The sequence below is a fragment of the Pinus tabuliformis genome, chromosome 2_2 (genome assembly GCF_031772625.1).
Source record: "Pinus tabuliformis cultivar Carrire ecotype Pingquan chromosome 2_2, CPIR1, whole genome shotgun sequence".
NCBI lineage: Eukaryota > Viridiplantae > Streptophyta > Pinopsida > Pinales > Pinaceae > Pinus > Pinus tabuliformis.
Window position 1 is genome coordinate 1,173,998,806 of NC_142300.1, and position 27,488 is coordinate 1,174,026,293.

Here is a 27,488-nt window from a genome sequence, read left to right on the forward strand (position 1 = left end):
ATTTCTTCTATGTTATGTGTGATTGATTTCTCATTCTCATTTATATGTGTTCTCTTGATCTTGCTCAATTCAATTAAGCTTCCGCAAAGTGTTGTAGAAGTAGATCTTATATTGTGTTTTAGTATATTGCATAATCTGTTGAGCTACAGTGGAAATTTCTACAGGCCTTCCTCCTTCAATACAACAAAACGACATCGAGAAGAGCTACAAATTGATACTACAGTGGTGGCTTGACCACCTGTTAGAAATACTGAGGGGGGGTGGTGAATCAATATTTCATTGTCAATCAATTGTTTCTTAATTTATACTTTTGATTTTCAAATTCATCTAATCCATTATTTCATTACCAACATAATGTATTATAGATATGAGAATATTCAGTAAATTAAGAGCAACATTAAACATAAATTGCCTGTAAACCATAGAATGAAACACATCATCAACATATTAACACATGGGGACACTAGATTTTTAGGTGGAAACCAAATTTTGGAGAAAACCACCACTGCTATCAACTTTGTCTTCTTTCTTATTATGAATAAAACATTTTTACATCTTATACTGGTGCAGACTCTTACCAGTACAAAAAATCCTATCAGCAGGAGGCTACAAGCCCCACAAATTCTCCATATATGACTGGAAGGAAGATACTACTCCCTGATCAAATTTGTATGTCCCTACCAAAAGGAAGCTACTACTCCCTCACTGATGGCTCCAACCTGCAGCAACTTTATGGACCATGTTTTAAAATTTTCATACTAGATCCACTTGACTCTAACACACATCAAAACTTGTAGGTCATGTTTCATCAAATTTTCAAACTAGACCTACACCCAACAATATGCTCAATTTGAATAACTAAAAACCAAGATACCAATAACCTCTATGAATTCAACCAGTGATCAACCAAACCAAATCTTTTCCAATACCAAGAAGGACTCTAACACTGTTAAATACCAAGCCACATATCAAATCAAATTATTTTGTCATTAACTAAGTCAAATACCATGCTCATCAAGTACCGAACCTTACACTATACTTAAATCAGTCATCAATATACTCATCCCTCATTAACCAATCACTAACTCAATGCAACCATAACTAAAAAATTGCCCTTAAATCATCTTAGATACATCAGGCCTTTCAAACCAAAACTCTCTCTGAATATGCATCAAGATCTTCCATTCTATATGTAACGTCATTGTGTTTATGTAATGCCAATAGAAGCAAAAAATAGACACATCACATCATATACAAGATTCTGCCATACCATTCTCATGAACCAACAAGAAATATTCTCATACATGAATAAATCATAACACTGCCATTTACTCAACACGTATTGATCTCAAACTCAATAAAGTAGACCCTACAAGTTAATGACAATGTTCTACATACAACAAGGCTCTGTCACATAGGTCTCTGTTGATATCGACATACATCATTCAAATCACTACAAGCATATTCAATCAATGTCCTCAAGTACTAATAATCAAGTATACTAGTTCATAAAGCAAATAGGGACAGATTAATCAGGTAAGTTAATCACTAAAGCATATGCATTGTGTTGAAATCCTAACAACATGTAGAAAAATTAAGACTCTTTCATTGCAAAACCCTTCAATAGTCAAGAAATGTAGCAACAAACTCAAGTGGCATCATCAATAGGAAACCTTGAAGACAAAAGACTAACAACAAGATTATTCACATCATATCTATGAGCCTCTGTCCTCTACCCTACATACCACTCCTATCAATCAAAACTCTGTCAAAATTACACAAAATACCATCATGGAACTTATTAGGATTTCAACCATCTCTAAATGAAATTCACACACTTTTGTCATATCAAGCAAGCAAGATAAATCAACTCCTTAATAAGATCTCTACAAAAAGCAACAAGATAAACACTTTGTCTTGCACTAACACACAATTCTACCCTCTTCAACAAAATAACCCTTCACTACATACATTGTTCTCTACATCAAAATTAGATCTAAGACAATAAGGTTATCTTTGTCCAACAATACCCAAATATCTGCAATAAGTTAATGCAGCAATAGTGAAAATAAGGTATGAATGTGACCCTTCTCCTACACAAATTGATCTCTTCCCTAGCTCTATGTAAACCCTTATCTATAACTATAGTGGAGATATTCAATTAAAAAACCTTGCAATCAGTTAGTTGTACACAATCTCTTTCATGTGCATCATTAAATAGATCAAAAAAATATTTGTAATTCATAAATCAAAAGAAACATTGTCTATCTCATACAACCTCTCTTCTCTCTGCATTCTTTGTTGGACACCTAATCCTCAATGGGTTAGTGTGGAAGCCGAATGGACAAAAGGAGTCCAAGAGACCTTGGGATGTGAAACCCAATGGTCACATAATGTACTATAAATGTATATCGCTTGTTAATAAAAATTGTACTTGCATGTTTTATCTTTCATATTTCTGGTTGCCCATGTGTGTTTAACATGGTATCAAAGCCAGTACGTTCATAATCTGCTCAATCTTTTGTGAGCCACTTGTTTTTGTGTGGCCTATGTAAACCTACGAATTGATTATACGTTGGTTGTATATGTAAGATGGTGATGGCACATATATTTTGAAGACCGATTATATGCTGGTGTATATGTGCGTTGGACTGATAACCTATGGTGCAGTGACAACATGTGCGTTGATCCTCTCCGACGAGTTCCATGCTGTATGCATTTTTTGAGCTAAATGAGTTTTAAAGACCATAAACTATGCTTTGTCAATGACGTGTTGAATTATTTTGAAGGCCTTAAATGCAGTATGAATTCCATTAAAAAAAAATATACGCAAGGTCGCAAGTCTGAGATCTTTTCCTCTGTAACTTTTCTGGAATTATGCGTCATTTACTGTTGTGCAATCATTCTCCTTTGTAATGTATAGCTCAGCATTCAAATGCTACCTCTTTTCAAATGTATACCTCGACTTTGATGATCCGGACATCTACACACTAGCCTAAATTATCACCATCTGTACCTCGCTTATACCTCTACCAGTTCACTCTACTATTCTTAGCCATCAGTTATGACATTTAGAACTAATCGTTCTCTCTGAACGGGTTAGAAACGGTTCACAACTCCAAAACGTCCTCTCTACATTCATATAGCTGTCAGTTCTGTGATTCTAAGTGTAACACACATTCTAGCTATCTGAAAATAGAGGCTTGGGTATTTTTAAAACCTGTCAACTCTGCAAAACTTGTTTGCCATTGATTTCTTTGTTGAACCTGCCTCTGCCAGTGCTGCACATCTATCCATACTGTCAATTTTTTATAGCGTTGTCATTTCCTGTTTTAGTGCTGAGGCCTGACATGGAATCAAAGTAAAGCAGAGATCATTGAATCTGCATTGAATGCTGAGTGGTAGATACGCCACCATCGATAAAGGTCTGAAGTTTTCCAGCTCCTGGTATGCAGTATTGAATCATATTAACGCTACGTTTCCAGTTGAATGCGTTTGAATAATAACATTTGAATGGTTGATGGTTGATATTGTCTTGGTTTAAATCATATGAATGGTGTGTTGAATTGGTTTATGGTGAGTTGTTATTACTCCTGCGTTGAAACACGTTTATACATATGCCTGTGTTGTTGAAGCAACTCAACTGTCTCGTGGGTTTATACATATGCCCGTCCAAAATCTGTATATGCGTTGAAGCATGTTGAAGTATATATGTGATGCACATTGGTATTCTTTTGATTTGGCTGAGAAGAGTTTTGGTGAATAAAAAACTGGTATATGCGTTGAACTGACATATGCGTTGATTTGTAAAATTTCGCTGCTCGACGGAATGTATGCATTCCGCAGACAATAGAATATGTGCTCGTTTGTCTAAGGATGTCTGGTTTTATTTTATAAAAGATATTTGGCCTCTTAGCTTATTTTGTTGGAAGTTGAGAATATATGAATGGTGACGAGTACATTCAACACTAAAGAATCGAAAGTTAAGCCGATACAGAATTATTACGCATGGTATATAGCAGCTCTGCGGTTTTATTTTTTGTTGAACGGGGTCTCGGTTCGCCAGAATCCACAATAGCCGCATAGTCACAAGTTATGTGGAGTCCAGCAAGTGTTGAAGAAGGTGAATAGTATCAATGCGCAGTTTTTTAAATCATTTGAATGGTTTTGTGCAAGACGGTTCGACTTCTGCGAATGGTGTTATGGAAAAGAATTCGGTTTCTCAGGATGGTGTGGATGAGAATGTTATTGGGCTAAGAATCAACGAGGTTTCGGGTTCAAATTGAGAAGTTTAAGAATTCGATTTGTTTGAAGTGGTGTCTATATTCAGTATCATTAGTAGATAATAATGAATTCAAGATGAAATGGTTAAAGGGATGGTGTTGATATGAGAAGAAAACCAAGATAAATGGTTGCATAGTGATCCAGAATTCTGCATTCAATATTGAATGATTATACATGGAGCGAGTAGGCATTGATTGAATTCAAAGATGAGTGAAAGAGGTTGATGAATGCAATATGGTTGTATTGCATATCTAATAAATGAAAAATATTGTTGGCTCTTACATTCTTTAGTTCTTCTACATACGCTCTCTGTGGTGGACTGTTATATGGTTTGAAACCTTGAAGTTGCATTGAAGGGACTGTATGCTATCTCAAAAGTTGAATGAGTGTGGTTTGATGATGATACAAGGACTGTGGTGAAGAGGGATCTATTCTTCCATTTCCTGGGCAACGTACATCATAAACAAATGTTGAGGTGCCATTTTGGGGACTGATAATTGCATATCTACTAATTTGTGTTCGCTGACATTTAATTATTAGGTTCTATCTTCCAATCTGTTCGTTGTTTAGTTAAGTTTTTTGAATGAGAAAAGTCCATTATGTAGTAGCTATCACTTAATGGCCGTTGCATTTAATTTGCTATTGGATAATATAAGTTTATTTGGAGACTGTTACTACATGTGGAAGCATTAAAAACAATGTACAGTGAATAAACTTACGAAAATCACCCACCGTGGAGAACATTGTGGAAAAAAAAATCATTTGCATATCAAGGTTTACCTATTGAGATAATGGCCAGACTTGAAGATGCATTAAAGTTATTGAATATCCTAATTCATTCCACTATTGATGGGATGGTAAAAGTCAACAAAGAAACTCTTTTTGACATTCAAACTTATTTGCAAAATGCACAAGAAAAGATCGATTTTTTGCAGCTTGAATCACAGCTATAGCAAGAAGAGCTACATCAAAATAGACATCATTCTGAACCTATTTTTGTTCAGAACATTGAGACAACCACCCATCAACAGCAAGTCAATAATGTTATCGTCATTCAAATAAAGTAGCAGTTGTACATGCAGATGCAGAAACTCAGTCTGCACTTCCCAAGCCCATCATTAGACCTTGGGAACAGCTTGTCCACAACAAGCACAGAACTGGTCTTGGATATGACAAGGACTTGTCCTTTCATATTCTAGACTATGCCAAGCCCATTCGGTTTCAGAGTGCTGGATTTATTCATGACAGTTCACCTGCTCCTCATGACAGTTCAGCTCCAGCTGTTCCAGATTCTACTCCTCTTCCACCACAACAACAACAACAAATTGTAAAATGCCAACACTGTGATCGAGTTGGCCATCTGAAAGATCACTGTTTTGATCTTCATCCATGTAAGCACTATCATAAAATTAGCCATTCTTCACACAGATGCTTCAGAAACAAACGTCCCGCAAGAACAAAGATTCATCTTGGATGGATCGCTTCTAGGCAATGGGCATCAACAGCCAAGAATATATTCCAAACACATGTCAGAACTTGTTCCAGAATATTGAACAGTCTTGCAGTTTAGTTTTCTCCATCTTCTCACCTTGTATCTGACAGGGGGGGAAATGATGGTCATCTACAAGCTTCAAAGCCACATCAAGCAAGCCTGAGCCACAACCTGCCACACCAGTTTCAGAGTTGCAGCCAGAGACAAAGATGCCTGTGAACATGCCTTCATTTGGCAATCTGGGACACTTCCTCTAACAGAAGACTTCAGCTTCTTGCCAGTTTTGGAAGAATTCCAGGAACACAATTGAGAACACTTCCTCTAGCAGAAGACTCCAACTTCTTGCCAGTTTTGGAAGAGTTCCAGGAATTGCATTAAGCATTCCAGAGTTGTTGGTCATTCTTAAACCATCACAGGTTGAGACTTCCCTTTTCAAGTTGAAATTTTCCCTTTTATGCGGGGTGAGACCTCCCTTTCATGGTTGAAGCTTTCCCTCTTCAAAATAATAGGAGCACTTCCTCTAGCAGAAGACTTCAGCTTCTTTCCAGTTTTGGAAGAGTTCCGAGAACTGCACTAAGCGTTCCAGTGTTGGTGGTCATCCTTAAACCACCACCCTTTATACCAACATTTCATAGAGCACATTCAGCCTAGTGTTGCCATGCATTTTTTTCACATTTTGTATTACAGCTCTCTTCTTGGACTCACACATAACCCTTCGGATTAAGGGGGGGAATGTTGGACACCTAATCCTCAATGGGTTAGTGTGTAAGCCGAATGGACAAAAGGAGTCCAAGAGACCTTGGGATGTGAAACCCAACGGTCACATAATGTACTATAAATGTATATCTCTTGTTAATAAAAATTGTACTTGCATCTTTTATCTTTCATATTTCAGATTTGCAACAAAAACATGATGTTAGGCCCTTCAAATATCCATAAAATAAATATATCTTGAAATAATAAGCCAAGAATTGAATATATCCTTCAGATCTCCTTTAGATATGTCATTAAAGGATATATTTGAGTCTCCTCATGTGCCCTGGTGTACACTTGTACGAGACAAATCACAAGAAACTCAAAGAAGGAACACACTAGCTGCCCAAACTTCGTCTCCTTTTATAACCTCTTTCCCTTGATAATACCAAGAGAAAATCCCATGGATTTGTTGATAGGAAAATTTAACAGGATCAAATGGACCTTCTCGAAGATTACCTTGGGAAAAAACCATGGTTTTTCTCTGAATTTTTCTTTTTTTGTGCTTACAGGAAGTGACGCACATCTCCCCTTCAGAAAGGGTGTTATAACATATGTCTAGAACATACAACCTGTGTTACCCTAAGGATTAACACTCCTCCAGCAAGGTAACCTGTGTTACTCTGTCTCCATGTGCTGAAAGATTTCAAAACACAGTTAAACTTTGCTCAAACTTTCTCCAACTTCTAACATTCCTTTTCCAACACATGAGGGTCCTATCAAGCTTTGATAAGGCTTAAATAACACCTCACATACCTTAGTAAACCTTCTCCAACTAGCCATCTAAGTCTCCTTAGTTGTCTTCACCTTCAAGCAACTCCAATCATTATCCATCCTTCTACAACTGATCCAGACCTTGTGCGAGTTTTTGCAACTTATATGCAATCATAAAGACTTCTTTGTAATAAGTAGGACACCTATAATACCCTTCCTAGTCATGCTGGGAAATATCCTCCATCCATGAGCCAGCTAGGCACATCAACTTTGCATGCATACCAACAATGTCATATTGTGACAAAATCATAATGGCATGATGGGACAAAAGTGTGACAAACCCATGGCATAATGGAAAAGTTGACATCAAGTACAACACATTAACCATAATGTTAACACCATTATCTATCCAAACCAAACCAAACTTATAAAAATGCTCCACATATAAACCAAGCCAAAGGAATTGAACCAAAACAAACCAGAATAACTTTGATTTAGACTAAATAGTTGTAACAACATACTGCTCACACCAAACATCAAACAATATAATATATTTTGAATTCTATAGTATGAGTATTCAAGTTGGTTGTGATGCCATATTTATAGTGCTCAGGCAATGAAGGGCCAACCAATTTTGTTCTTGGGAATTTGGAATTTTAATATATTTGAATGGTTGGGCCGACATCCCATGTAACTAATTCACATGATCTGGACCTTAGAGTCTCCGAACAACCCGTTGATGACATCATCATGATGTCAATGGTCCAGATGGAAACCTAAGAGGGTTGCCACATGTCCCCCAAATTTAACCTCCTTTTTATTCCAAAACTACTATTGATACTTCCACGTGGTAGCACCCAGTGATGCCATGTCTCACTATGTTGACATTAGCGAATGCCATGTCATGTCCCAACAAGACCTTGCCATGTGTCTTTATTTGATTGGAAGGTTAAACATTGTGCTATTTCTCTTTGATCTCGTTGTTGATATGTTGGAAACACTAGTGATTGACCTTGAACTTGCATGTCGTTTAGCAATATTAAATAGTGTACTATTTCTTGAAACCATGGTTGTTGATATGTTGAGTTGATGGTGGATCCACTCCAAACGTGCACAATATTTAACATATTAATATTTTGGGTTTGACCCTATAGCTTAGCCTTTCAATTTTTGCTCCAAACTAATACTGATTTTCAACACGCCATAACTTCTCATCTCGGAGTAGGTTTTTTTTAGCAAAACATACCATTAGAAAGTATCAATAAGAACTACGAAACCATGCTATTTGTAAGAGCATTTATTATCTTAGCTTCATCAAAGACCTAAATAACTTCAAGCACCAATGTTCTCATGTAATGAGACCTAGCGAAATATCAAGTTGTCATCTTGCTTTACAAAGAGTCCTACAACTTCATTGACCATCATGAATTGTGCTGCTACTATTGTCCACACATCTCCTTTGATATCTTGTTGTCATCAATGGAAACACTATGTGCAACACTTTTAGTCCTCATTCTCAAGGTACTTGATTTTATTGTTTTTATGGTCAACAACCTCTTGGTGGAGTAAATCCTTACCATGTTGGGTATTTATGTCGTAGGCAAGTATGTGGTCATTCTTTGGATGAATTACCTTGGACTTTGTTCTCTACCTCTTCAAGATCAGATTGCTAGATAGTGACTAATCACTGTTATACTCTTTGTACCCAATATATTGGCACACATGTCCATGTTAAAACATTACATCCATACAAATGGACATTTTTTTATTTGAGTTAACATTCAATGTATTGGTAGGTGTTCATGTTAAAACATTAAATCCATACAAATGGAGATGGAAATTAGATTTAGTAATCAACAAGGCCACATAGCTTGCATTCCCTGCAGCTTAGTTTAATAAAATATTCTAATACCATGTTATGTTGTATGTTCTCCAAACAATAATAAAATTGTAAAATGAGTTTTTTAGTTTTTTTTTTTGAAGGTGGAAAAACCTATCAAACTCAGTTGTCAAACCAACAGTGAGGACAACCATCTCTGGCTACTATCCGCGAATGTCGGTTTGACGCATCACTGTTATCAAGGAAAACCACGCCACGTGTAATAACCCGCTGGTGGTCTGTAAGGGAGCAGGCTATCACTCATGCCATATGCCTCTAGGTCTTGGGCCGTTAGCATGTTTCTTTACGTCCAAGGAAGACGAGCTCTTAGCAAAGCATAAGCAGTTTTACGGCATACTCCAAGCCGGTAAAATGAGTTATATGAATATTCGTTTAATTTTTTTTATTAATTTTTTTAATATAATTAAATTAAACACTTTTTGGGTAGATAAAGGTATATATACATATATACACACACACACACACACACACACACACACACACATATATATATATATAATTGACATGAAAGAGAATGATAACAAGTTAATAATTATTTATTTAATATTAAAGATGACAATTTTTTTATATAATGCTCATATTATAGTACACATGTCATGTCATTAGAATATAGATTGATATAATAGAGTTGTACAAATTGTACACATGTTATTTTTATATATTTTTTCAAATTATTTTTTTGTAACTTAAAAAATAAAACCCATAAAGATTGTCTATTCAATATTTTACACCAATGAGAAAATGCAATTTTTGAATTTAATTACAAACCATTTGTGTTTATGGGACATAGTAATTAATATATAATTTTATTTTTCAAATTATTTAAATTTATTGTATATAGTAATTAATAATATAGTACACAAAAGTCAATTATTGTCATCATTACACAATAAAAGGAGAGACATTTCAACCAATCATATTTAAAATAAATAAAAATAAATTTTATTTAAAAATAATAAATTTAATTTTAATAAAAAAAATTAATAGCAACTCAATGAAAAATTGAATACTTCATATCCTAAGAGTCACAAGTTATAGTGTCACAAGTATAACCAATATAGTGTATTGCAGTGAATAAGTTTATTGCAGACTAAAATTAGACTTGGTAATCAATTCATGAAACTAATTTTAGAGCATCTCGAACAAAATATCTGGGTGTGAACACTGAAAACAAAACGAGGAATCTAGACGGTGTCCGTAGCATCTAGACTTGGCATCTAAGTCGTCCCTAACGCGTAGAAATGCTTATAAATCCTCGTAAGTGAAGATCCCTAACGCAGTATTTGTTGCAGAAAAGTGAAGATCCCTAACGCAGTATTTGTTGCAGAAATCCAACAGGAATCTCTGCGCAGCTGCCTTCATTGCTGAAGCACAACGCTAAATTCTTCTGGTAATCGTATCTCATTATGCTCATTGTGATAACGTGGAAATTTCAGAATTGGTTCACTGTTTTACATTGATTGGTTCAGAATCCACTAACATGACCTATAGATACCAGATTTAATGAAGGAACTTCGCTTTGATGTCTGATTTCGCAGATTGGTGTTTGGCTTAGTGTGTAGCGTGTAACAATGAGCTGGTATTCCAGGCAGGCAGGTTCACCTGGCAATCTCTGGTGTTAACCTATATCTATTTCAGTTGCCTTCTCTGCGAAATGTATTTTTTTGTTTTTCTTAAATAAGAATTATCATAATTAGGTTGGAATTTGATATAACTTATGCTGATTCATCATTGTTATTAAAGGAAAATCATATTATTATGGTTGGTGATTTCTAAGGGACAAGCTTTCAGGCCTGCCAAATATTTTTAAGATTTTAGATCTTAACCTACCGCTTTTAACCAAACAAAAAGCATGTTAGTTCATTTTGTTAAAAACTAATATTTTATTTTGCAATTTCCTCTATTAATGAATGTTAAATTTATTTATTTTATTTGTTAAATTTTTATTTTTTTTTAATTTAGTAATTTGTGGGATAGTAAGTTAATTAATTAATTTATTTTTTAACGAGATCTCAATCACCACCCAATACTAATATTATTCGATTTTACTTTTGTGAAAAAAAAATGTTTGTGATTGGGATCTCGTTTAAGTGCAGAGGGTAGTGATTGAAATTTAATTTTAAGTGTACTAGGATGTATTTAAAATGGACATTACCCTAAGGTTTACTATGAAACTGTATATGTTTTGTTTAGATAATTTTCGGCAAAATCACATAATCAATCTTTTGTCGACGCGTTTCGAACCAACCAGTGTGGTTCATCGTCAGGACAAGTTGAAGAACCAATCCGGCTAAGCTGAATAAATAGAGAGTGCAGAGACTCCAACGGCTATATTGCCAACTGCTAAATTTGACCTAAGGATCCTAGTCAAACCCCTAACAATACTATAAATAGCTACAACAGGTAAACTTGTTAATTTATATCTAAAATTAGAATCGATTTGATATTTTTAGTATATAATATAATATCATATTAACTATAATGGTCATATGTCTATAATTATTATTATTTAAATATTATGTCATTCTTAAATTTAGTTATATTAGGTAATTTATTTTTTAAGATATACTATTCTACATTATATAATGGTCCAATCTAATAAAATAAGTTTATTAATAAATCTATATTTACTAAAATTCTTAATTCAATATTAAAAAACAAACAAATAAAATCCCTATTACCATTCTTAGACTAATATATATGAACATTATTAATTATAAAAATTAGTTATATATTTCAATTTAATACATATTAAATAATATACACAAAAACTATATTGAATTTATATTATATAAAACAAATAAATTAATTAATTTTATATAAATTAATTATATTATTATAATATAACAAATATATTAAATCTGCCATATATTTATATTTAATATATATTAAACAGATTAATATACAAATAAATTAATATTGAATTTATATTCTATGTAACAAAAATATATTAAATTAATATAAAATAAATTTATATTATTATAATTTAACAAATATGTTAACTTTATATAAAATATATTAAACTTATATTATATATAACAAATAAATTTTAATCTATATTAAATAGATTAATATACAAATAAATTTATATTATATATACCAAATAAATTAATATTGAATTTATATTCTATATAACAAAATTATATAAAATTAATATAAAATAAATTTATATTATTATAATTTAACAATATATTAACTTTATATAAAATATAATAAACTTATATATAACAAATAAATTTAAATTCAACTTAATGATTTATATTCACTCTACATTCAAAGGACAAACCTGCCAAAAGAGAAATTAAAGGAGGAGGAAGACAGAAACCCTAAGACCTAACCCAAAGAGGAATGAGGAGGCTAGGAAGACAGGGCTGGGACCCAGCAACGGCTAATCTTCCAACTTTCTCCCGAGTCCACACAAATGGCACCTTTATTAAATATTAGAATTTGGAAAAGGTGTCTTGAGCTTCAGAGTTTGCACACTTGAGCTTACCAACTTTCGGTGTTTAGGTGGGCTACTTTGCTTGATTGGGGATTGCACTGTTGCTTCATTATATTGTATGGCTGCACTTGCATTTTTGGTAACACTTACCTATTTCAATGCAGAGAAAATTTGAAACCAGAGGTGAATGTTCTAAAGAGAAATGGGGGAAACAACCACGAGTGGCACTGGTTATAGGGGTAACAGGAATCGTGGGCAATAGCTTGGCAGAAATCTTGCCTCTGCTTGACACTCCCGGTGGCCCTTGGAAAATTTATGGAGTTGCTAGGAGGCCGAAGCCAGATTGGTCGCTAGATACTCAAGTTGAATACATTCAATGTGATGTTTTGGAGAGAGAACTCACTTTGGAAAAGATTTCACCATTGAAGGATGTCACCCATCTTTTCTAGGTTGTTTGGGTGAGCAGGAAAACAGAGGAGCAGAACTGTGAGGATAATGGAAGAATGTTGAGAAATGTGTTAGATGCACTCCTGCCCAATGCAGAGAATTTCCAGCACATCTGTCTTCAGACTGGGGCAAAAATCTACATGGGTCCATCTGATGCAGTGGCCAGGAATCTCAATTTTCAGCCGCACGAGCCACCTTATCATGAAGAGCTTCCTAGGTTACCTGTGCCCAATTTTTATTACACTCTAGAGGATATTGTTTTTGAGGCTGCCAAAAAGAAAGAAGGATTAACATGGTCCATTCACCGCCCCACAATCATATTTGGCTTCTCTCCTTGGAGATTAATGAAAGCTGTATGCACACTATGTGTTTATGCTGCCATCTGCAAACATGAGGGGCTGCCCTTCAAATTCCTAGGCAACACAATTGCATGAGAAAAGCTTATGGATATATCTGATGCAGATTTGATTGCAGAGCAAGAAATTTGAGCTGCCACAGACCCTTATTCCAAGAACCAGGCTTTTAATTGTACTAATGGAGATGTGTTTAAATGGAAACGCCTTTGGGGGATCTTAGCAGAAAAATTTGGTCTAGAGCCATCACCATACGAGGGTGAAGGCTTTAGACTGATTGAGGTTATGAAAGACAAAGGTCCAGTCTGGGATGCAATTGTCAGAGAAAATAATCTCCACCCAACAAAGATGGGAGAGGTGGGAAACTGGTGGTTTGGGGATGCTATATTAAATCTTCCCCTGGGATTGGTACATAGCATGAATAAAAGTAAAGAGTATGGTTTCTTTGGGTTTCGAAATACAGAAACTTCTCTGGCACATTGGATCGACAAAATGAAGGCATCTCATGTTGTTCCTTAAACTTGATCCATATTTATGTCTCCAATTAAAACCAAGTGGAGGAGTTACTTTACCAGTTCACTTAGAGCTTGGTTTTGTGATTCAGGATACTTATGTTATATTCTGAACGTTCATTTAAAGCATAGTTCTAGTGGGATGTGTATAATTAGGGTTTTGAAAATTTGTTTGATGTGTGATTTTGCAATGGACTCAAATAAAGAGCTGGAACTCCAGACAAGAATTTCTTTCAATAAAGCAATTCCCGGGTGGAAATAGTTCTGACTTTCAACAAAAGCCTGAGTTTCTTCCCTATTTTATGATTTAATGTAGACATTCATAATACTTCTCTGCAACTTTAATGATGTGCATCCAGATGATTATGTAAACATAAATTGTGATCAAACGCAGCGATTGTGTTGCTTTGAAATATCAACTCAGCCTACTGTTCAAGATATCAACTCAGCCTAGATCATTATTGGTCTCTGTGTATTACAATTCTTAAGACTATCAGATGCGATAGTCATAATTGGTAAAATGATCTACTCAGAGATTTGTGGTCCATATTGCAAATGGCTTTCGCTTTAAAATGGGAAATGTTTCTGCAAATTTAGTTTTGGCTATTCACTTTTGCTGTAGTTTAACTAGCGAGAGGAATTGCCCGGAAAAATATGGAAATTCCAGTTATATTTAGAGAAAATCTAGAAAGGATTTTTGTAAATCCAAGTTATAGTTGTTAAACTTCAAAATTTTAAGTGTCCTAGATGTTTTTTGATGGTGCTGAATGCATTTCTACCATCAAAAACACTATTCAAACACTCCCTTTACAAAAAAATTTGAAATTTTTTACCCAATTTCTAACCACTAAAGTGGCTGTCTCCTCTGCCTCATTAGACCACTCCTTCACTTTTAAGCTATAACTTTTCACTTCTAAATGGGCAATGATATCTGAGGTTTAAAGTTAAAATTGCCTTTCACTTTTATGTGGGTAATGTTTCCTAAAACATAGTTTTAGCTTTTCATTTTTAAATCTGTAATGATTTCGGACGTTTAGACTTCAAAAAAATTGGGAGAGGTGTAATGTGGGAGGCCAATGTGGAGGGTAAAACATAGGTGGGATGCCAATGTGAAGGGTAAAACATAATTTTTTTTGGGGTAGGGTTTTAGAACTAGCATTTGCACCACATGTTGCAAAGAAAACGTTGTAAGGCATAAAGTGGGGAAATCCATCATCCATGTAGTGTGTGCATTATTCAACAAGGTGGATGTCTCTAAATTCGTTGCAAACATTTATGTTGTTGCATTTCTAATTTATTTAGAATCTACTACTACCTCATCTTCTTGGAATATTAAATTTCTTATCACCCCATGATGACAATCCCTCTAATTATTGGCATCATAGTTTTTTCCACTTTAGTGGGTTTACCTTCGACCTAAAGAAACATGAATTTGAGTCACTCAATTAAAAAGAAATTGCTAAATTGCTATTTATCACGTTTTGAGTAAAAACAATTAATAACTCATATTTAGAACCCTTTAAATATTTACAACCTTTTAAGTCTTGTATTTATAACTCATATTTATAACCCTTTAAAATGAAACTGACTATCTATATTTTTATTAATAATAAAAAAAATCTTCTTTATAAAACTCACACTCACATGCTACTCCTATATATTTATGTTATATTTAACATTCTGTGTCCATCAATTGAATGACAAGATGAAAGCTCAACTTAATTGCACCTTTAAAACGTGACTTAAAAGTTTAATTGGTAATTATTTATTAGTAATATGTACATTGTTAATTGCAATCTCTCTTGAAAACCAATGTTTATATCAAAATTTTAAAAACTAACGCTCACTTCTCCCATAGTCTCATGTTTCTTTATTTGATCGTGGTACTCAAGATTGCCTTTCTACAAAGTATCCAATGTGAAGATGATATCTTATGTGTTTCCGTGTTTCTTTATTTGATCATGGTACTCAAGATTGCCTTTCTCCAAAAGTATCCAATGTGAAGATGATATCTTATGTGTTTCCACTTTCTGAGTAGGTTCATGTGATTATTATTATTTTTGGTGTTAATGTTTATGTTTTTTTTATGCCCATCCATTATTTATTATCTAAACATTGATTGAAAATCCGTAAGTGGCTAGTGTGGAAATTGCAAGGTATGCTGAGAATTTGGTTATCTAGTAAGCTTAGAGTCATTCTTGAGTCATTAACTTTACCATCTCACGAAGAAGAAGAAGAAAAGCCTATTGAATTGGAAAAGAACCCTAAAAAGTATTAGGATCCATGGGTCATTTTTTTTGCATCATGTAGCAAGATCACATGGTTAATTGATTATGCCACATGAAGAATTAGCCTTTGCCAATATTTAGGCTTATGACTAGGTGATGTTTTCTACTAATATTCTTATACTAATTTACCATGACATTTCTCTTTTAAATTAAAAGGCAAGCACCGTTTTTTAGTGTTTCAACTTCATTTATAAAGAGTTTAGTGCTGATAATTAGTAGATTAGATGAAATTTTGAAAATTTCACCAATATATTATTGTTGTAAGGCTCTACATTCCCAATGGAACTCATATAGTGAGTAAAATAAAGAAATAATAAGTTTTTCAAATGGTGAAATAATTTTCATATGTGTGATATTGTGATCTAGATAAATAAAACCAAACTCTTCATTTATCATGTGTCTTAAGTCTTTTATATCTCCATTGTATTGTTCGTACAAATAAGAAGCATTTGTTAATCATGCATCATGTAATATGATCTCCAATCAGTAGAAAAAACTTAATATCAAAGAAAGAAAGACAAAGGAAAATGCTTTTAATGTCCACAAATGACTCAATGTTACAAAATAGATGCTTGCTAATGAACAGGTTAAGGTAGCTTGGGAAAAGTGTAGTAACAACTTTTATAAATAATCCTATATAGATTTCCTGTTAACAACATATTAAGATATTTTAGAGAGTAGTTAAGTATGTTTAGAGATGTGCTAAAGAAGATAAGGTCACTAAATAAAAAAAGAAGATAAACATCAATTCTTATTCGAAAATAATACAAAAAGGAATTTGTGAGAACTTACTACTCTTGAGAGAAGCTTCCTAAAATTTCCTAATGGTGCTTCTCCTTAAATAAATAGGTTTAAGGCTACATCTAATTACATCAACATGGATAACACAAGCTCTCAAGGATATGGATGTAATTTAATTACTAGAGTTGATATTCATGAAGTGAGAGTGTACACATTAATATCTCCCAAGATTGAGGGAAGTGGAGGTTAGATTAACACATACATGACCTTTGTTGTAAAAGGGATCAAAACAAACAAATAGATTTGGAGGAGTGCATCATAAAAACCTATTAGATGATGAAAAGTAGGCATGTAGGCATATTTTCCCTAGTGTGGAAAATGAACAAATTATATTTTAGTAGAAAATATTTTCCTATTATTTATAAGGTCTAATATTTTAACAAAAGATTGGCCAATATTTCACATTTTTTTATAATTTAAAGCAAGATTGGCTGAAAATCTAAGAGATTTTATAATTGAGAGAAAGATACGTCTAAATAATATATACATTTTTGGTTATCAATGATATCTATATATATATATATATCTATATATATATATATATATATATATATATATATATATATATATAGATATAGATATAGATATAGATATAGATATAGATATATATATATATATATATATATATATATATATATATAGAGGGAGAGAGAGAAAGAGATTTTGTAACTTAAGGTTTTATATTAATCAAAGACCATATTTACATGGGTTTATAAGGATTTCTAGAGTGACCATGGAGGATACAACCTCTCATCGTTTTCTCCGTGAAAATATACCTTCAAGGTTCCTTAGGTGGATAGCAGAGCTACTATATTTAACATTGGCAGTGTCCTGTAGCTTTTCTAGCCCAAAACCTGCTATGTATGGCTCCATGTCAAAGCCTAGAAGGATGTTGCTTGGCTTAATATTTCCATGAACAAACTTCCTTTCATGTAAATAAGCCAGGGCTTTGGCTACTCCCTTTGCAATTTTAAATGATAAGTCTGTGTTTACAAAACATAATCTACTGCAAGGATGCTAAGCTGGAAATGGCTATCTACCTTTCAGTGAGCATTGCTGACCCCTCCTCAAATATTTCCTCGACAATGTCTATATTTTGTTGCTTTTCAACTGACTTAGACAATGAATCAGTGGATTTCTTTCTGAAAAAATTCTTAAATTTGCCTTCCTTCTTAACTGGAGTTGGTGGTGCGGATTTCTTAGGTGGGATCAAATCCACTAAAATGCATGTAGTGTCATCCCTAAGTCCTCTTATCAACTTTATTAATGTGGATCCATGAGCTGGATGACACTTGTGGCCATATAAAAGTTTAAAGTCAAGAAGCTTGGTGATAATCGATTATTTAAATGATATTTTTGAGTTTTAAATATTTGAAAATGGTATATTTATTCTGCATCAAAAGATACCTTTAATGACGGAAAAGGGAAGCTGCCTTGATTTTATAATTTCTAACTTCAAAAAACAGGAAGCTTCCTTTACTTTTATAATTTCGAAAAACAATGTGATAGAATTGAATAAAATATCATAAAATATCATAGACTGAAATGAACAAAATTATAATAAAATATAATATAATAGACTGAAATGAATAAAATTAAAATAAAATATTGAACAAAGAAAGTAGTAATCTTTCCATACAAGTAAAATTTAGTAGCTAATATTGCAAAGGGAAATCCCATCATATTACACAATGAAATCCCATCCTATTACAAGTAAAACTGAGAAATTTCATATACCACAATACAAGTAAAACTGAAACCAATCTTGTAGAGTGAAATCCCATCATATTACAGAATGAAATCTCATTCTATAGGATTTACTAGGGTCATTACAGAGAAAATACACATAAGTGGAGAGTTGATTCACAAGGCATGACATGGACTCTGTAGAGTGAATCCCATCATATTACATAATGAAATAGCATTCTAAAGGATTTACCAGAAACATTACAAAGATCGCTATCACAGTGGAGCGCTGCTTCACAAGGCAGGACATGGATTCTACTTACAGGATGTAAGCCCTTCATTCACCATAGAAACTCTTGTTGTTGAAAATGAGAAGGAGCACAAAAGTTAGTCATTCCACATCTACTTCAAACTTACAACAATATTAACATCCTGCAAATATTCTCATCTATGAGGAGCTTTGGGGCCTATAGATTACAAGAGAATAGCATAAATTCTTCACTAAACATGTTAGTAGCGTACTGATCATCTTGGCTGTTGCAGACAGAACTAGTGTTGAAGCTCTCTTTCCTCACAAACCCAGCAGGGGCTTTCTTGTCATAATTCTGAGTAGAGAAAGGTTGGGTAACCGAGCTGTATGGCACGTATGGCCACAGTTCTACACGCTTCCCAGTGCGTTTCACTTTCTTCAGTACCTTGTTCAGCTTCACATATCCCGTGACTGTCACTTTCTACATCTTTCTATTTATATACACCATTTGAACTCCTGCACAAAATGTCCCACAAAAGAGAAACAAAATTTATTACAATCATCAAAACCCCAGCTTATATTAACGTAGAAAAGAAAATGATGGGCCACTTTGGCCTGTGGCTTAGAGGTAGATCTCGGTTGTAACAGGTGACAAAAGTTAGCATCCCCTTACACAAATCAGTAACAAAGCTAATGGATTGGTAATGAGCAAACATAGATCCTGAGGTGCAACTTTTCAAAAGCCCAAAGCTAAAAAAATTGGTAAAACAGAGCAAACATGAACTCTCAGCTGAAAAACTAAAGAAACTTTAAAGAATTAATCAGCACACAAGTAGTTAAAGCTGAAAGCATTTGCAAGGCAGTGTATCATTCTTCCACTTTGATCCGCATTTCCACCATATGTGTCAGTTCTCCTTGTGGTTTAAATAACCAAGCAATGCCTCTTAGTTTTCCAGTATTGAACAACAAATTTCAATGACAGTTTCACGAGAGGCGAGGGAAAGATTTTAGTTAAGTAGTTTTCAAATACTAGGTTTCCCTAAGCTAGATACATTTGAAGAAACATCTTTGTTAAGCCATGGAGAATTAGTATGTAGATTTGCTTTTCAACTGAAAATACTTAGGCATCCATATGCACACAGTAAAGATATCATAACCTACAACTATGATTTACTGTATGTGCTTTTGTGAAGATGGACATTGCAGTTCATAAGATACTTTTGTTTGGAATTAAATAATCAAATAGCCATTTGGAAGATAGAAACAAGTATAAGAGTTTGACACAAGCTACATTGAGGATTTGAACAAGTATCTTTGGGATGGGTTGCTCTTCATTTGAAATTAGGTTTTATATCATAAACCACTTGTGAATTTGCTTAGCAACTTGGAAGGCCACTCAACATAGTTTTTAAAGAAATTAAATTAATAAGATCTTCCACAAATGTTTTACAACATAAACCACTTGTGAATCTACTTAGCAACTTGGAAGGCTACTCAACATAGTTTTTAAAGAAATTATAGTAATAACATCTCCCCATGACCTCTGTAACAAAGACTATGGAAATATAGTGTCTCACCCCTATGCATGAGTGAAATTGGTCTGAAATTTGTTGCACATAATATGCCTATATGGAAGGTTCACATAAAGAAAGACGATATGGAATGTTCCTTGTGGCTGCTAGACTCAATGTCTGTGATATTACAACCTTTCTTGATCACTAATATACCTAGTCTTTCTTTTCATATTTACAAAATTGAAAAACACAAAAACCCAATACCACATATAATTCTCACAAATTTAAAATTTAATTCCTTTTGAAAAAATTTAATAACATGGAAAACCCAAAACCACACAAAATTTTCACAACTTAAAACTCTAGCAACTTTGAACAATTCTCTTACAAAAAACCAATATTACACTAAATTCTCACAACTTAAATTCTAGCAATTTGAATTCTCGCAACTTAAAATTTTAAGAACTTTAAGTAGGTACTTGCTACTTTGTAGCTACCCTTGTTTAATAATAGCAGAGGACTCTATGAAAAAAGTGGTATATAACCCTTTCTCACTAAATATTTTTCTTGGATGAACGATTAAAAGTGTGTTTGAATTTTTTTTATATGATAAAAAGGATTAAGCAATTTTTCCATTAGTCTACGACACGTAGTTGATATTTAGAGAAATTAGAAGAGAATGACTTAAGGATTTTATGCAGACCTTTAGAAAGTGAATACAAGTTGTATTTCTCAAGTGCACCATCTATATAAGGTGGTTAAATAGTGTGCAAGACAAGTTTGATTTCAAGCATCAAATGAAAAGGGAAGGAAATATTTAAGTATCACTCAACCTTCTTATATTTATGAACACACTCTTTGACCACAAAAAGGTATTAATAAAATATTTATTGAAATATTAGTGAGACAATCATATCAACTGAAAAAAACATAGTTCTGTGAGATCATTGAATTGGAGAAAGATCACTTGCAAAAACCTTGACGCAAGATACATCATTCAACAGGAGCTTCTTCTCACGGGAGATGAAAATATCAACTACATTCAGGAAACTTTTAGTGGAATGGATACAAGGAAGAAGTGTCTGACGTATCTTAGAGATTTTGCCTTGGAGATAAAACTGAAAGTTTCTGGTAAAAGTTAAACTTCAGTTGGTTACTTAAAGTTAGTGAGGTCAAGAGTTAATACCCCAAAAGCAAAATTACTATTTGAGAATATGTAGGATGTTAGATAGCCACATAAATTTATGGATAATATACAGGAAAAATGCAAAATGAACTTCGAGCTCATGATAACCTATTGCATACTATAGCTATGCTCATGATGGTCCATTGTTTATAGAATATCAGAGGAAAGAAGCGTCAGAGCATATCTCCAGTACTAATGTGGCATTCTTATGGTCCTAATATATGCTTCTTTATATTTGCAACTATCCAAACGGAGGTTATTTTGACTAGACTTATGGCAGGTTTTCAATAAACAAAGGGTACTTGTCAGATTTGCAGCCTGTTCTTACTATCCAATTTTCAATCGATTAATGTCCGACTGTGTACACCAGACTTTACTAAGCTTTAAACATGACAGTGGAATCCTTTACTTATCCTACTTCAAACTCCCCGACTGTAACACCATTGTAGCTTGGGGTCATCACAGGGCACTGATGACCCGAATCTACAATCACGATAAGGATGACCCCTGAAACCTAGGGATAAATAGCATTTGTTATTCTCAGTTGTGAATTAAAGCTCAGTTTGGCTTTGTGTCTGGGTCCTCTTATGACCCAAATCTACAATCATGATAAGGATGACCCCTGAAACCTAAGGATAAATAGCATTTGTTAATCTCAGTCGTGAACGAAAGCTCCGGTGGCCTTCAGAGAAATGTGAAAATTCAAAATCCTCCACCAAGTAAGGTTCTCCCGTAACGATTAACATATCTTCATCTACCATTGTTATTGCTAAGGCCATGTTGTCAATCCTAGAGCATTTGAATAAATGAACAAGAGAAGTCCTGGTTTATTTCAAGTCTTGGAAGAGAGGGATAGAACCTACCTTCTAAAATGTCTTCAGAAGTGAAGACTCAAACCAAATTGTAGAGAATCATGACACAGCCGCTTATGTACCCTAAAGTTCATTTGAAATCAAATTGTAGCCTGTCATTACGAGGGTCTTTAGCTACCCGAAATATTGTCTGAAACTGCTAATATGAACTACTATCACAGCCGTAAGGTCTCTGATTCTGTCAATGCATTTAACAAGAATGTAAATTTCTTTTTTTTTTAGATATACTGGGGAAAAATCAGAGATCTAAAAAACAAATAAAGCACAGTTCCCAAAGCAGTTTCAACGAGGAATCGATATAAAGAGATAGTTACCAAGGTAGTATCAACGACATCCATTTTAGTAGAAAAAACATAGAGCATTTTGAAAAAGCGATCTATGGAAAGAGTTGCAATCTTCAAAGAGAAGCTTTGATTGGTTTTCATTACTCTTTTGCTTGGCATTCCCCATAATTTAAGAAATCTTTAGATAAATTTCCTCAAAACCAATCATTCTTTGGCAGAGAGAGAAAGATCTAAACTGTAAGTTATGTTCCAGTTTGAGCAACTTAAAATTGATATCACGGCATGCTGTCATGGGCTATCTGTTATTTGGATTCATATGTTTCCATTAGCTATCAAGTATATTCACAGTGATGCACCCCATAAATTCACCAAATAGAGCAAGATCATAACAATACATAACATACTAGAAATTAGGTGGGAGAAATCACCAAAACTTAAGTTGATAAACAGAAATCCTATAGTTCATCCCTTGATTGAATCCACATTCTTTGTACTTTTCACATCATTTCTGTTAGGCAGCAATTTAGCCCTAGGCAACATTCTAAACAACATTCATGATAATTGGACAAAAAGAAAGTATCTAGAAAATGAGATAGAACTAGGAGTGAGTTCATCAAAGCATGCAAACAGAACCACTAATAAAGCTTTGTTAGCAGCGAAAACTACCTGGATCAATCCCATCTGTGTTAGGGGCATCAAGGGGAGCCAATATGGTCACATGTTTTATTACCACGTTCTTGCAGGACAGTATGTAGGAGAAATGTTGTGAATAAGAACATCTATTCCAATGTATTCTTATTGCAAACAAATACAAATCAACACAAAACTTGCTTAACTCTCACACTCGATTTTTTTTTTTATTAATTACCAACCTACAATAGACTGGATGTATGTTCCAGAATGGCGAGTTAAGGAATGTAACATTCAAGAATTAAGATTCAAACTTGAAGACTAGATAGATTACAAAAGTTCTCAGGCAATGATTTTATTGGAGTGTATGACAAATCCAAACCTTTAAGTGATAGGATACTACAGAGGCTGTAAGGAAAATCAGCAAGCTTGGAGCAGTTAGACAAGTTGAGAAACTGAAGCTATTGAAGTTGCTTCAAGGTTGGCAATCCTTTAATTGGAGTGGATGACAAATCCAAAACCTGAAGAGACGGGGTATTGTTATTGCTAACGCCATGTTGTCAATCCTAGAGCATTCGAATAAATGAACAAGAGAAGTCCTGGTTTATTTCAAGTCCTGTAAGAGAGGGATAGAACCTACCTTCTAGTCAATAGGGCTAGTTTTTGGACTAAAACTCTTTTGAAAAGACTAAAATTTTGTATCTGGTTGGGCCTGTCCAATGGAAGACTGTATCAACACTAAAATGTAACCCTATGTTATCAGGCAATAGAAATATTTACTTCACAAGACAAAAAGGAATAAGGTGATACCTTTTCACTTCTAGCCCTAGGAATGAGAATATGGTGAAAATTATTGATGGTAATCCTCCTAACTAATAACCATCAAACTCTATCTTGTCATTGGGCTTACTTTGGTCTTAGACATGGAAGCTCCTAAGAGAGACGAATCCAAATTGGTGACCCCAACTATGCATCCTGCTTTCTATGTCCTCTGTTGAGCCGCGAGAGCAAGTCAGTGTTTCCATACTCTTAATTTTCAGATTTGATAAGTCCAAAAACATGCCATGAAATATCTAATTCCACATCATCTAATGAAAAAGAAGAATTTGGTTCTTGCAAAGCACATAAAACCCAATTGGCACAAAGAAATCAAGTGATTAAGGACAAGTAAATCATTGAAATAGAAAAGAACAAGAAAAACATAACAGGGTTAAGGTGACCTTAGCAATGTTTACATGTCAAGGAAGTCAAATAATGACATCACTAGTCAGTTTCATTAGAAGATGTTTACACCATGATTGATAAGGATGATTCCATATTCATTTAGGTTATGAAAGAGAGATCATTGAATTGGAGAAAGATCACTTGCAAAAAACTTGACGCAAGATACATCATTCAACAGAAGCTTCTTCTCACGGGAGATGAAAACATCAACTACATTCAGGAAACTTTTAGTGGAATGGATACAAGGAAGAAGTGTCTGACGTATCTCAGAGATTTTGCCTTGGAGATAAAACTGAAAGTTTCTGGTAAAAGTTAAACTTCAGTTGGTTACTTAAAGTTAGTGAGGTCAAGAGTTAATACCCAAAAAGCAGAATTACTATTTGAGAATATGTAGGATGTTAGATAGCCACATAAATTTAGGGATAATATACAGAAAAAATGCAAAATGAACTTCGAGCTCATGATAACCTGATGCATACTATAGCAATGCTCATGATGGTCCATTATTTAGAGAATATCAGAGGAAAGAAGCGTCAGAGCATATCTCTAGTACTAACATGGCATTATTATGGTCCTAGTATATGCTTCTTTATATTTGCAACTATCCAAATTGAGGTTATTTTGACCAGACTTATGGCAGGTTTTCAATAAACAAAGGGTACTTGTCAGATTTGCAGCCTGTTCTTACTATCCAATTTTCAATCGATTAATGTCCGACTGTGTGTACACCAGACTTTACTAAGCTTTAAACATGACAGTAGAATCCTTTACTTATCCTACTTCAAACTCCTCGACTGTAACGCCATTGTAGCTTGGGGTCATCACAGGGCACCGATGACCCGAATCTACAATCACGATAAGGATGACCCCTGAAACCTAGGGATAAATAACATTTGTTGTTCTCAGTTGTGAATGAAAGCTCATCTTGGCTTTGTGTCTGGGCCCTCTGATGACCCAAATCTACAATCATGATAAGGATGACCCCTGAAACCTAAGGATAAATAGCATTTGTTAATCTCAGTTGTGAACGAAAGCTCCGGTGGCCTTTAGAGAAATGTGAAAATTCGAAATCCTCCATCAAGTAAGGTTCTCCTGTAACGATTAACAGATCTTCATCGACCATTGTTATTGCTAAGGCCATGTTTTCAATCCTAGAGCATTCGAATCAATGAACAAGAGGTGTCCTGGTTTATTTCAAGTCCTGGAAGAGAGGGATAGAACCTACCTTCTAAAATGTCTTCAGAAGTGAAGACTCAAACCAAATTGTAGAGAATCATGACACAGCCGCTTATGTACCCTAAAGTTCATTTGAAATCAAATTGTAGCCCGTTATTACGAGGGTCTTTAGCTACCCGAAATATTGTCTGAAACTGCTAATATAAACTATCATCACAGCCATAAGGTCTCTGATTCTGTCAATGCATTTAACAAGAATGTAAATTTCTTTTTTTTTAGATATACAGGGGAAAAATCAGAGATCTAAAAAACAAATAAAGCACAGTTCCCAAAGCAGTTTCAACGAGGAATCGATATAAAGAGATAGTTACGAAGGTAGTATCAACGACATCAATTTCAGTAGAAAAAACATAGAGCATTTTGAAAAAGCGATATATGTAAAGAGTTGCAATCTTCAAAGAGAAGCTTTGATTGGTTTTCATTACTCTTTTGCTTGACATTCCCCATAATTTAAGAAATCTTCAGATAAATTTCCTCAAAACCAATCATTATTTGGCAGAGAGAGAAAGATCTGAACTGTAAGTTGTGTTCCAGCTTGAGCAACTTAAAATTGATATCACGGCATGCTGTCATGGGCTATCTATTATTTGGATTCATATGTTTCCATTAGCTATCAAGTATATTCATAGTGATGCACCCCATAAATTCACCAAATAGAGCAAGATCATAACAATACATAACATACTAGAAATTAGGTGGGAGAAATTACCAATACTTAAGTTGATAAACAGAAATCCTATAGTTCATCCCTTGATTGAATCCACATTCTTTGTACTTTTCACATCATTTCTGTTAGGCAGCAATTTATCCCTAGGCAACATTCTAAACAACATTCATGATAATTGGACAAAAAGAAAGTATCTAGAAAATGAGATAGAACTAGGAGTGAGTTCATCAAAGCATGAAAGTAGAACCACTAATAAAACTTTGTTAGCAGCGAAAACTACCTGAATCAATCCCATCTGTGTTAGGGGCATCAAGGGGAGCCAATATGGTCACATGTTTTATTACCACATTCCTGCAGGACAGTATGTAGGAGAAATGTTGTGAATAAGAACAACATCTATTCCAATGTATTCTTATTGCAAACAAATACAAATCAACACAAAACTTGCTTAACTCTCACACTCAATTTTTTTTTATTAATTACCAACCTGCAATAGACTGGATGTATGTTCTAGAATGGCGAGTTAAGGAATGTAACATTCAAGAATTAAGATTCAAACTTGAAGACTAGATAGATTACAAAAGTTCTCAAGCAATGATTTTATTGGAGTGTATGACAAATCCAAACCTTTAAGTGACAGGATACTACAGAGGCTGTCAGGAAAATCAGCAAGCTTGGAGCAGTTAGACAAGTTGAGAAACTGAAGCTATTGAAGTTGCTTCAAGGTTGGCAATCCTTTAATTGGAGTGGATGACAAATCCAAAACCTGAAGAGACGGGGTATTGTTGAACAATTCTTCTGGAATCTTTTCCAAACGAATATTGGAGGCTAAAACCAAACTCCTCAGTTCTGAACATCTCAAATCATTTGGCAGATCACGAATAGCATTATAGCCCACCGATATTCGTCTGCAATCCCTGGAAACTTTGTCAGTCAGAAAGCTCTGCAACTGT

General features: G+C 34.1%; 1 protein-coding gene across 3 annotated transcripts; it reads left to right on the plus strand.

Annotated features, from left to right (window-relative positions):
- Positions 1-10,408: 10,408 nt before the first annotated feature.
- On the plus strand, positions 10,409-14,444 carry LOC149197645 ((S)-8-oxocitronellyl enol synthase CYC1-like). Of its 3 annotated transcripts, none has more exons than XR_016254221.1 (3): positions 10,409-10,533; positions 10,682-10,799; positions 12,750-14,444. XR_016254221.1 is itself a non-coding variant. In XM_089403957.1 (3 exons), the coding sequence occupies exons 2-3, from the start codon at positions 10,715-10,717 to the stop codon at positions 13,032-13,034; spliced, it is 306 nt and encodes a 101-aa protein (XP_089260083.1). In that variant the 5' UTR covers positions 10,409-10,533; positions 10,682-10,714; the 3' UTR covers positions 13,035-14,444. The 3 variants fall into 3 exon arrangements, 1 of the variants encoding a protein (XP_089260083.1); XR_016254220.1 differs by having other exon boundaries at positions 10,682-10,758; XM_089403957.1 differs by having other exon boundaries at positions 10,682-10,735.
- The last annotated feature ends 13,044 nt before the right edge of the window (positions 14,445-27,488 follow it).

Excerpts from the sequence above, each read along its gene's own strand:
- LOC149197645 (XM_089403957.1), top strand. The coding sequence starts at position 10,715 with ATGAGCTGGTATTCCAGGCAG. Across the intron at positions 10,736-12,749 it reads TGAGCTGGTATTCCAGGCAG|AGAAAATTTGAAACCAGAGG; the intron begins GCAGGTTCACCT and ends ATTTCAATGCAG.